Raw genomic sequence first — 13,193 nt, 5'->3', positions numbered from 1 at the left:
GCACTCACATTCAGGCCTTTCCACACATAGACTCTCACTACCGCAGGGCACAGACCAGTAGAAAATATTATATTTATGGAAGCCTAAACATAGGAACATTGTATCGTTTACATAAAACAAAATGTACCGAAGAAGCTATGCCAATGGCAAAGCAGCACCTTTATGAGACAATTTTTAATACAGAATTTAATATAATTTTTTTCATACCGAAAAAGGACCAATGTTTGCTTTGCGAGGTATATAAAAATGAAGTACAGAACAAAGGCGTTTAAAGGAACAAGAGTATAAATCTCATATAGCTGAGAAAAACGAAAGCCGCATTGCAAAAGAAAATGAATTCAAACTCTTCATAGAAACCTCAAACAGAAATATTTACACTTTTGTTTTACAATCTGTCATTAATGTTCCTTTTGGAGATATAAGTGCATTATTTTACAAACACAGGCTCTCATGCTACAATTTTACAATTTTTGATGTAGGTAAAAAAATGGGATATGATATACTTGGCATGAAGGCAAATTGGAAGCTGCATTTTTAATTATTTAAAAAATGTTAAAGCTTCAGAAGTGTCATTTTATTCGGATAACTATGCTGGGCAAAATAAAAACAAATTTATTGCTTCACTGCATTTATACTGCGTACAGACTATAAATTTGAAAGAAATAGTGCATAGCTTTCTGATAGTCGGTCATTCACAAAATGAAGGTGATGCTATGCATGCATTGATTGAGCGTGAAAAGAAAAGGGCACTGAAAGGTGGGCCTATTTACATACCGTGGCAGCTGGTTCCCATTATTAATTTAGCTAAAAAAACCGGAAATCCATATAAAGTTAAGGAAATGACTACCTAGGATTTTATTGATTTCAAATCGCTGCAGAACGATGTAGGAAAAAACTTTACGATTAATACTGATGAAGAAAAAGTGTTGTGGAATGACATTAAAATCATAAAAGTACTGAAAGATTTTCCTGAGGTAATTTAAAAGTTAAAATTTTTTAACAAGGAACATGTTTTACTCATGATCTCCGACGCAAAAGTACAAAAATAGACATAGAATAACTACAGAGCGCAGCCCGCGCCCCGCCAATTGTTTTCATTTTACATTCAGTAGCCTACATTCTGTGCGGCGTATTGTTCGTCTGTTATTATTACTTTTTTAGTTTTATTATTGTAATTACATAATTTTCAGAAAAGTAAAATTGTTTGAATCCTTTGGATTCGGCTACTTTGACAAAAAAAATATCTTTCGAATTTAGACAACCAGCATTCAGAGAATCAGTAGGCAAAGCATGTTCCATGTTTAATAATTTTAGCCGTCAGGGTTTAAGTATTTCGTATCACATACCTCCGCAATGAGTACATCAATTCGTTTAATCCAAATATCTTCAAGATCATCTTTCGGCTGGCGGTTTGAAATGACGGGAGCCGTAGGACGTTCCACGACAGCAGTGGGCAATCTCATTTCCACCAAACTGTCATCAAAGAACCTCCTGTCCACGTGGAGGGAACGAGTCTTGAATCTGTCCACATCGCGAGCAGACGTCACTGAGAATTTTCCCACAATGGTCACCTCGGGCGGAGTGATGACATCGTTTTCCTCGTCCTCCTCGACACATTCTGACAGACGCCTCCTCTCCGAATACGGAGTGGATTCGGCTGAGCTATGGACATAGTTTGTACTTTGGGGTGCTACTTCTATTTGCTGGATCAGGACCGGTTTCTCCGCGTCCTCTTTTTCCGCTTCGTCATTTTCTTTTGGGAATGCCACACGTCCATTCCGCGTCTTTTTTTTGATATTCTGACTCATTTAGTATTAACTGTATTCTATAACCCGTCGTCAGTGACTTATTTTGCAATTGATATCCCACACTTTTGGTTAACTGGCACAACTGTTTTTTTATCATTAGTCTGGTAACTATGAACACCAACTGATCTCTAATACTAATCACCGATATTATTGTACACTACAATTTAAACTCCCAACAATTGACCTACGCACACTTTTTCATAAAAATCCATTCAAATTTATAGATTTTGATATAACCAGATTATTACATGGAAAGACTTGAAATTTTACAATGGTAAAATATGAGATTAGGTATATTGTCAACTTTACTATCAGCAATGCCATCAGTCTTCATCATTCATCATTACTCACATCAGTAATCAAGCCAGTCAAATCATAAATCAATTACTGCTCGTAAAGTAGCTGCAAAGCTCTACCAGAGATCAACATCAATTATTTTGTTGTCAATATAATATTTGCAGTGCAAATATTACACGTTGGCCTAGTTCGTAGAGTGGCTTTGGGGTAAGTCACGGGTACGGACCTGCGGCTGGTCAAATAAATGCATGTTGTTTTTCAGTGGGTTTATTTATTTATTTATAAAGACATACTGAGTACTTACGCAACAAATTATGTAATTGTCAAAGCTTGGAAAATTCACCGAATTGTGCACATTTCTATAAAAGGGTAATTTTTAATATTTTTTTGTAAAATCCTTTAACAAAACAGAGTTTTAAAAAGCTTTTAACTTTTTTTACTCTTAATAGATACACAAAATAATTTAAATAAAGAAACAAAATGTGTTTTTTGGTCGCCAGCTTCGTATTTCATAGGCATCCAATTGCAAAATATGAAGAATAACATGGTATCTGTATCCAACAAGATAAAATGTATGTGTAAACTGAAAATCGATTAAAGCAGGCAGTAATTATATAAAATTTATATTTTGGCCAATATCTTGGTATGTTATGGGCTTCCAATACCAAAATGTCAAGTTGAATTTCAAATTAGTATTCAGCACCATAAAATACTTATCTAAACTGAAAATCAATTAAATCAGACAACAATTATAAAATAGTGACATTTTTCTCTGCCATTTTGATATTTAGAGGCTCTTGGGTAAATTTTGAAGCGGTTTAATATCTTAAAAATTACCTTAGGGTAATATCTATACCTATTCGTCATGCCAAAGTTCATGGTTTTATAGAAAAGTCTACAGTTTTCCGAGCTATGCCGCTGGACTAATAATGAATTAAATAAAATTAACTGTAATGTATGTTGTCAAAAGAATAATTTGTAAAAGTGCTAGTTAGGCCATTCCAATATTTTCTTTCTAAAAAATATTTCAAATTATTGTCAAAAGTTTAGGCGGTCAACACATCACAAGCCATCAGTTGAGGCCGTGATTGATATAGTTAGTAATTCGCAGACCACGACTGTGTCAACTAATTAATAAATAATTCGATCCGAGTCTCGCTACGAACTCAATCAATTGGACCACACAGGGTGTCCCATATAAACTTGATTGGATAACCATAATTATCCAACTTTTTTAGAATAGGCCACAAATAAACATGTGATAACTGAAGAAAAATATCTGTATCGATAGTTACAATTACCATTATCAGAGATCTTGTCGATACTTACAAGCAGTCTACACAGCAACAAAAGATCATAATAAACGAAACCAAGTATCGTACCGATAGAAGAATTAATATTGATAGAGGGTATCGGAATCATAACTAGGGCCCGGATTTATATGCTAGTGCCTGTTTTGTTAGGGTGTATGCACAGCTATGAGAGTTGCACAGAGATCTGTTTTGAAAGACACAGAATCCAAAAATAAAATTTTATTGTGCATATAAATGCATATTTGAGACGTTAGAGCATATTTGAGACATTAGTGCATATTTCATAAATAAATGCATATTTTAGAGCCTTTGAATGTATAATTTTAGTTTTTTTTAATAATTTTATCGAAATATAACTATGTTAGGAAGGAAGATAGTTTAGATGCACTTGCATTTTTAATGCCATCTCCGAGCTGTGGATTTATCAGTAGAAAAAGTGAAGTCAACTCGCGCACTATTATTTAAAGTTTGCCCAAGTGGACGTTGAGAGGTAGTTTTCCGCATATAAACAAAATACTGACAGATACCTATGCGGAAAAATTTAATGCCAGAGCATAATATTGAAAAAAATAATGTAATTTTTTTTCAGGCAAAAAACAGAAAATAGTATTTAGGAATAGTTAAGTGTATCGTTTTTGTTTTTTAAGTTATGTTTGGTTTACATTGCATTTATTATTCAATTATTTGTAGGTATCTACTTGTGAAAAAAACTATTTTGAAAATTGTAATTGATTAACTTTATATTATTTGTTTGTGTTTTTTGTTCTGATATCGTATTATGTTGAAAAAATATTAACTAGTTATTCGATTTTTTGTCAGTAATATTGGGTAAAGTGGGTATTTACAATTTTTTCCCACAAAAAATGTCAATTTTTAACTGCATATTTCTTCGGTTTTAGTGCATATTTTATTGATTTTAAGTGCATACGTGCATGCATATAACCATGTTTTTTGTTGCATACAAATCCGGGCCTTAATCATAACAAACAAAAAAATAAACCTAGAAAACCATTGAAGTACCGGTTGAAAAAAAAATTGTGGTAGAAAAATACTAATTACCTAGATGTTTGTTTGTTTAAATTAGTCAGTGAGTTGGAGTCTCTCAGAATCACGATTATTGCAGCCTACTCCGTGCATACAAAATCTAAATAAACCTACCACACCGATCACATTACAAATAATATTTCAAATTCTATGGATGACCTAGGCGATTTTTGACAAGATTACGGCAAACCGGAAAAACAAAACTGCTTGTTTGAAAAGAAATGTATGATATGATAGCAATCTACAGAAATGGGTTTTATCTTTCTGCTATTTAATCTGTCTACTATGTTATTTGTACCAAGCTTGATTTGAATTCATTTATCTCACGTGGTTTATACCAACAAAAATAGTGAATACAATTAAATCGTACATAATTTTAGATATTTTATAAATAAAAGAAAATTTTTTATCTAGTATGATTTGGTTTAGGCAGGGTTTAATAGAATATTAAAAACTAACTAACACCATCTTTTTGTATTCTTAGTTCAATGACAACAAATAAGTATGACTGACAAAGTTTAATGTACACTATTTTTGTCGAATCTCCATACCCTAAGGCAGTCTATGAAACCATGGGTCATAGGATCAAATCAGTGGCTGGTCAAATAAAAGTTTGTTGTCTTTCTAGTTAAATGTCTATTTTAAAAAATTGAAATACAGTCGAACTTGGTTATTACGAGGAAGATGGGACCGACTGAATTTGCTCGTTATAAGCGTTACTTGTTATATCAGAGAATAGGTATTTTTAAATGAGCGGTCACATAACACAAAAAGTCGCAATTCAAACAAAAATACACAATTAGAATTTTTCCCAGAAACAAGCATGGCATTCATAAACTACAAAAGAAGTTGTTTATTGTAATGAACGCTGGTAGGTAGCTACTTACTTCACAAACTTTGGATTTTTTTTTCAAATCTTGTCAGCGAAAACACCAATTAGGTAGGTACTTTGACACTTAACTAGTGTCGTAAACGTAATCCGAACCCGGCGGCATCCTGTCCGTCAGATTTTATTGCTAAGGGTCGAAATGTTTTTGAACGATCCACACATTAACAGTTTTAAGAAAATTTTTGACGATATTTTAGCTCGGTATATCCGTTAAGGAGCTCGTTATAAATGTATGGAAAAAAATCATAAACTAAAATGTCAACGAATGTTTTCTCGTTAATGAGATTTCGCTATATCCGTGATCGTAATAACCGAACTCGACTATATAATTTTTTTTAAGTTAAGTAAAATACTAAAGATGAAACAAAATTCCACTACAAGTTCCATAAAGATGACTATCTTAGCACTTTTCTTCAAGTTACCCACCGCGTGGCTCTTTCCACCGGACACTCTATATTATAATCAACTCTGTACATTGACAAATATAAGTTACCAATATAGATCAACCATTATAAGATGTCCACTGAGTAAGGGCAACGTATGCTAACATTAAATATAATATGTCAAATTTTGACTTATTATTTTGTATTTTTTATACTGTGTGAATCTAGTACCAAATTCAAACACCAGGCGATTTATGCTAGAATATATATGGTAATAACCCAACGAAACCAATTTATAAGGAGGCAGACAAGAGTACGCGATGTGGTAGAAGTCGCCATGTCGCTCGGCGGGTGCATAACTGCTGGACAAAAACAGGTATACAGTGATACCAACGGACACTGCACGATCACACAGCCGCCATAAACTTCACTGTTTCAAGGAACAAAGAAGTGTGGAAATAAATGAGGTTTGAGTGTATTGAAACTGGCTAGTGATAATATTATTGTCACTATAAGTAATTGTACACTGAATTCAATTAATGCTCCATTACAGAAAACTGTCATCAAATTTATGGTATATGGCAGTCACATCAGTTAAAAAACCAATTGATTATAAACAATATTATTTCTTTTTACTAATCTTCATATGGAATTAATTACTGATAAAATAGGTAATATAAAGAGTTCCATTTTTTACTTTTATTGGTTGATAATGGATAGGCACAATAAAATGGTATTGAGAGCTTTAATAAGATGGATTTGATGGAGGACACAATTTGAATTGCGAAAGTAGATATTTAATTGAGTATGAAGGATATCTGATATCTCCATTCCTTTATTATTGGTACATACCTAATTGATGATAATATGAAAATATACAACTTTAAATAAAATTTACTCATGGCGGAAAGTTTTTATTGACAAAAGAGATGTCAGTGAAATTTGTTAGGATTGCCAGCGTTATTGTCAATTTTATTCATTATTGCCACATAAATTTACACTGTAATCCAGAGGAGTTGAAAATCTGTCGTCCATTATGTCAGCATCATTTAGGATAAACATTATGTCACTGTACACAGACGATGGTTGAACGGCAATGTGTTGGCTTACATCATGAGTCCCGGGTTCAAATACCGGTTCTGGCAAATTAACATGTCGTTTTTACATCTGTGTTTGGCCTCAAAGTGTGGACGTAATTGGTTGGACATGTGGCTAATATCCATTTCTCATAAAAACCAAAATCTTTTAATACAACTTCTACTCTGTAGAGGTCCATATTATGATCCTCTTGGGATCGAATATGGTGATGTAATGATGTAACTGATTGAAATTCTAACATGTTTGTTTTAGGTACCTTTATAACATGGGTATGTTTACATTTATTGAGGTTTCTTAGAGCACTTTGGCGCTGCCAAGTACTTAGTTGATACTAATATAAAATATGGCAGTGTTAGAATTAGGCAGTGTATGAATCAGATATTACTGATCTGAATTTGGCTAGGATTTAAGAAACCACCTTGTATAATTCCTGGAAAAGGTTAGGTTAGGTTGTGGTTGTGTTAAGTGTGTTTTAACTGCTTTTATGGATAAGCTACAATCAACATTAAATTTACTAAACTGGTCTTTGGCAAGCAAACTTCTTCATTTGATACTAATTCAACAATATAAAATGCCTCAGTGGATTCAATATTTATGTAAACCCACAATGGGTATTTCTGATTTGAATTCGGTTACGCCCTAAAGATAGTTAATTAGGTTGTACCCTACACATCAATTATCTGCTGCGCCCCACCTTGTTGGTAAGATTGCCATATATTTCAGCGTCAAGTTTGGACACTCAGTTAGCTTGATAGGCGTGCTACGATTAAAAATATAAAGCCCATCTTCATCTAAGGCATAATCTATTACATGTGTATGTTTTTTATGATTAAAATTCGATTCTCGAATGCTTACCATTTAATTTCATTCTCAATTATTGTTACAAATCTGAAATTGTGACAAATCTTTGAAGTTGTTTTGTTACATGAATAAATACTATATGACAAAGCTAAATTTGGACATTTACATACAACCAATATTGCTTTGCAGAAAATGGGAGAAAATGTAGTGGTATAAAATTGGAGTCTAGACAAAAAATCTCGTGCCAAAGATACCGAGTCTGGAGATTCAAAACTTAATCAGGACAGGCAAAATTAATAACCATATAAAATCTATGGAATATTGGAACCAATGACATTATTAATGGACAACGCACTCAATACAGTAGCTAGCAAGTAAATTCGCACATGTATAGGTGGACGTCACGCAATTACGATTATGCGATATCACGCATCGGGAATTTATAGCAATATCACCTTTATTGTAATGGCGTTAGAACAGTGTTTCTAGTGTCAATGTTCATTTGAACGAACCCGTTCGAACCGAACCATTCGGCAGACCAACAAAAAGCATCAGGAATTTATAGCAATATCACCTTTATTGTAATGGTGTTAGAACAGATTATGCCATTCGGCAGACCCGACAAAAGAGTGAGTGTCATTTTTTTTTCCAGATGCTTCGTCCATATTAATGTCATTGATTGGAACCAACCAAATTCCTCCTCACCTTTATCATGGTTTTGATTGTCGAGGTTAATCATATAGAACAATGCTATTCATTCCATTACATTCTGTTGATCATCATTACAATCAAAATATATGTGAAATTTTCAAATAACTGCCATATTCACCACTCTTTGTGAAGACTCAATACGATATATTTAAAGTTTTACCTTGACTTGTAAAATATAATTTAATTATGAGAATTTGCTGTTAAACACGATAATGTAGTTAACACAAATAGTGAAAATCAAATTATTTTTCTACCTGTAACTACAGGAGAAATTAGTGGCATCTATAATTAGGAAGAAATTATTGATCCAATACGTATAATTAAAAAATGGGTACTAGTCGCTTATCCTGGATACAGCGGCAAACACATTTTGAAAATAGCCGATATACTGGATTATTTGTTAGGATAAACTAACAAATAGTCCAGTATATCAGCTATTTTCAAAATGTGTTTGCCGCTGTATCCAGAATAAACATATAAAACCAAAATATGTTTTAAAACCACTAGTGGAAATCTTACAAGAAACAAAACAGATTTCAACATTACATAATAAATTACTATTTAATTTATTCAACTAAAGATTTACAAGATTTGATAATAAATCATTCGCTATCTTACATAATCATTGAAATGACAAAATCAGATTGCAAACGTTAATGTACTTTGAGAAGTGATTCAGTTGCACGGTTTTTAGTTCATTTTGTTGTAATTAGATACAGGCTACAGGTAACTAAATTACCAAAGCACATTGTCCAGAATCCGATAGATGCCGGCACCATATTTTTTTAAATAGTTTCTGAGGTGTTTCCGAATTATATTTAAGTGCATAACATATTCTGTTTATCTAAAATTTACGGTAGAGCTGAATAAACCCAATTGAATTGCCGCAAATTACTATTTCTTAGTGCACCACTATCATAAGAACACAGTGACTCACTGACCAAGTGTAAGTATATTGTTATTCTCTTCATTTACTAATTATTTAGATCTGTAAGACAGGCAATTATTGCTACAAATATTCAGTTCATATAATTAAATTGTACATTTTATGAAAATGTCTAAGCTTAAGGCCTGAGTGGACAACCTTCGGCGAGGCGGGTAGCGGCATGCGCAACTCAAACGTATAACCGTGTGTGAAATTCTCAAAAAAAGACATTGTTTCCCACAGAGTTATACATCTCAGTTACGCCCGCCACCGCCGCCTTGCCGAATGCCGTCCACTCAGGCCTTACGCTAACGGTGTATCAACACTAAAAAATTGAAAAACTAAAAGGATTCATACAAACTTATTGTATCAAAAAACTTGAACCGGGTTCCACAACATGTTTACTATAAGTATGTACAGTTAGTCCTTGGATTGCGAGTATTTTGGTCTGCAAATGTTTTACAAGACGGGCAGATTTTTTATATTAATTCTAACTTGATAAATAATTAAGGAGTAATACGTATATAATATATGTAGTATATAATAAGTATGTTTTGAGTGCCGAATGTCACGTGATCACAACTGAGCCGATGATTCTTCTCTTTCTCTCTCGCTGAGGAATCCTCAAAAGGAGGCAAAAGCAAGTGTCATTGGATAGATTCCTTCTTAAAGTCGTAGAAAAATAGAGAGATTCCAGTGAGCCAACAGATTGTAATGATTCTGTAGTGACAATGAAAGTGGTCCTACACAATAATTAATATATTTGTTTATTTAAGTAGGTGGGTACTTAAATTTAAATAATAAAATATAATGTAATTGTAATCTGTATGTAATGTATTATGAATCATTTTTATATGAATATTTTTGGGTTTTAAAACGAATCACCCAAGTTTCCATTCGCTTTGATTAGAAACACGTATACGGAATGAATTATACTCGCAATCCATGGTCTGACTATAGTTAAATTGATAGCCACACAAAAATTCATATCCTATACCTAAATTGCCGCATTGTAAAATGTCAGCTAAATATAAACTCATACTTAAAGCGTAAGATAATCAATAACTAGCACTACGGTCTCAACTTGCTATACAGTACCCCAACCTGAATATAATTTTTTCGTGAGGTAGCTAAAATCCACATTGGATTGTAGATAACGAAAAAAAATAAACGACCGGGCAGTCATTATACGGCCATTAATTATGGCAAAATTTCGATATTATTCCCGTAAAAATATGAGATGGGAATAAAAACATTTGAACTAATGAAAAATTAATTTAACAAGTCAAAAATACCTGCATCAAAAAAATTCTACATTAATGACACATGACAAAAATTATATGGCTGACAGTTAACCTTGAGGAATTTGTCAAAAAAGCTTTCTCATTTCGAGCAAGGAATAAATCCAATCTTATTGAAATTATATGGATTTGTGCGGAAGTAAATTGTTCTTTCGGTATATAGCATATCACTTTATAGCGAAATTTCACAAAAAACATTGGTATTATCTCAACCATAAAGCGATGTATTATTGTATTTTATAATATGCTAAAAATAGTAATAAAATTAAATCAACCCATTGAGAATATTAAAGTATTTTATACTAGTCATACATAACCTTGATGTTATACTATATTTATAATCTTAAAAAATAGTTTTCATATAATTTTTTCACTACTATCAGGAGAGCATACTGTCAAGAAGTATTATTAGATATAAGGGAGATATTATCCATATTCACTATATCGAGTACTAACTATTTATTATAAGAGTAGCTACCTATCCTATATTTTTACAAGATCGATCCTTTATGGGGGAAAACATTGTCTATAGTTTATGTTGATCAAATGTTGAGAAACTTCATAAAACCATATTGTATTTGAAATCTATGTGAAAGCAAACCCAGCTTAGGGAATCCAATCTCATTTCTAAATATACAAAAAACATTTAAGTAGGTATAATGTACCTATTTGATAATCCTGAAATGTTAAAAAACTGTGTGAGTGTGTGTAACCTAGTAAACATCTGTGTTATATTCTGTCAAAATAATCATTTATAGAATTGATGAGATAAACCTGCAATAGAAACCATGTAATAAAAGAACGACCATATAATAATCTGGGTACATCAAACAGTCACATACTTTTAAAAATCTAAAACCGACTAGATGTACGAAACGTCAAATTTGTAATGACTTATAATCACTATCACAGCTTATTTTAAGAATTATTATCTGTCACAATGTCAAAAACACAGTATTCTTACTTATGTGTTATTGGTATGTTAAAAAATCACTGGTTATAACACAACACAATTCTGAACGAAACGAAGAGTATATTTTTTTATTATTAAAGTTACAAAAAAAATTGTAACCTGATTATTAATTAATTTAGAAAAGTACATAGATAATGTACAGTAGCGATTTCCAAACTGGGAGGCGCGGAGTACCCATTGCAAAGGGGCGCGAAAAGCTTAAAACAAATATGTAGCCAGAAGTTTGCAGTTTGCAAATGCATAGTTTATAAAACAGCCGTTAGTTATAAGGAGAATAATTTTATAATACCTCAGTTATTACCTCAAAAAATTAAATAAAAGGGTCAAAAAATAATATGGAAATTTGAAGCAAATTCGTTTAGGGACGATAAAACTTGTATATTTGGTTGAAATTAAAAAAAAAATGAGTGAATAAAATCAATGCAAGGACCACTAATGCATTCACTGATTTAAAAAGACATTCAAGAGCATTCATAAAAAATTGGAGCTTTGGAAATCAAAATTACAAAAAAAATAAGTTCGTCATGTTTCCACTTTTAAATGATTTCTGATATTGATGATGTGATACCCATATATTGATTGATATACTTAAATGATAACTCCCGTGTATAATTAAGGAAACACTACTTTAGAGCACCACACTGCCCTTAACCTCAGCGATAAGTAGGTGGGCCCGCTTCAGGATGTGGGACCCAAGATAGAATACATATTTGTCAATGAACGATGATGAATTTGGATTGACTACTACTGAAAAGGAAACATTGATAGAATTATCATGCGATAACAAAAAACCTAGTTAAATTTTTGTTGAATCGAAGTGAAGAATAATATAATACTTTGTCAAGAAAAGTAATGCAAGCTGTAGGTAAAATATCGCTACCATTCGTAACATCATATTTATGCGAAACGGGATTTTCTGCATTAGCTGCAAAGAAATCGAAATATCAATCCCGTTTAGTAGAAAAAGACCACTTTGTGCTAATAAACAAGCACATTCATCGTACGAAAAACAAATAAGTAAGTAGGTACAATATAAGTGGTAAAACCTTGTTTATTTTTATAATTAAGTTTTTTTTCTCATTTTTATATTAGTACATTTTTGACTATTTAAAAAGGTGTCTGTATTATTAATTCGCCAGGAGAGGCGCCAGGATTAGATTTTTTTAAAGGGTGGCGTAGTAACGTAAAGTTTGGAAACCACTGAGTACAGCAAACTTTGATGAATAAGGATGGGGCGATCACAAAGTGATTGAATCCTTCAAAAATATTTAATTTTAACTGTCAAAAATAAATATTCACTAGAAATAGTATTAATAAATTTTGAATAGTGTGTAATCAAAATGTGAATAATCTGGCCAAACTTTTATTAAAAAATACTATTCACATATCTATTAACGTAACTCTTGTTCAACAATAATTATTAGTACCTATTTACCTCTGTTGCCAAGTCTATTGATATAAGTAAGAACTATAATTTTCGGCAGATCAAACATCCAAAAATCATGCCCTTCTCAATACATAGGTGCGAAAATACTGCTATAGGTTACTATTATAATATAACTGCTGTTTCAAGTCAAATATGATTTTGATTTTAAACACGTAAATGTATAGGTATTTTATTGATTGACATACCTACCTCATCAATAGTGG

General features: G+C 32.2%; 1 protein-coding gene across 6 annotated transcripts in view; it reads right to left on the bottom strand.

The window, feature by feature from the left end:
* LOC147079646 (uncharacterized) overlaps positions 1–13,193 on the bottom strand; it is a 256,411-nt gene that overhangs the window by 215,302 nt on the left and 27,916 nt on the right. The window contains exons 1-2 of one of the 6 annotated variants that reach the window (XM_085942756.1): positions 11,535–11,686; positions 1,347–2,065 (exon numbers count right to left, since the gene is read on the bottom strand). The exons of 1 other annotated variant lie outside the window; for it this stretch is intronic. In XM_085942756.1, the coding sequence (XP_085798882.1) occupies positions 1,347–1,808 (462 nt within the window). In that variant the 5' untranslated portion in view covers positions 1,809–2,065; positions 11,535–11,686. Of the gene's footprint in view, positions 1–1,346; positions 2,066–11,412; positions 11,499–11,534; positions 11,687–13,193 lie in introns of those variants that run through there. 4 more of the 6 variants (XM_085942733.1, XM_085942741.1, XM_085942764.1 and 1 more) reach the window with 4 other exon arrangements.

Source organism: Rhyacophila brunnea, unplaced genomic scaffold (assembly GCF_057557595.1).
Source record: "Rhyacophila brunnea isolate RB1 unplaced genomic scaffold, BYU_Rbru_1.0 scaffold_1, whole genome shotgun sequence".
NCBI lineage: Eukaryota > Metazoa > Arthropoda > Insecta > Trichoptera > Rhyacophilidae > Rhyacophila > Rhyacophila brunnea.
The sequence above is the reverse complement of the archived record's forward strand: the minus strand, read 5'-3'. Positions and strand labels throughout refer to the sequence as shown.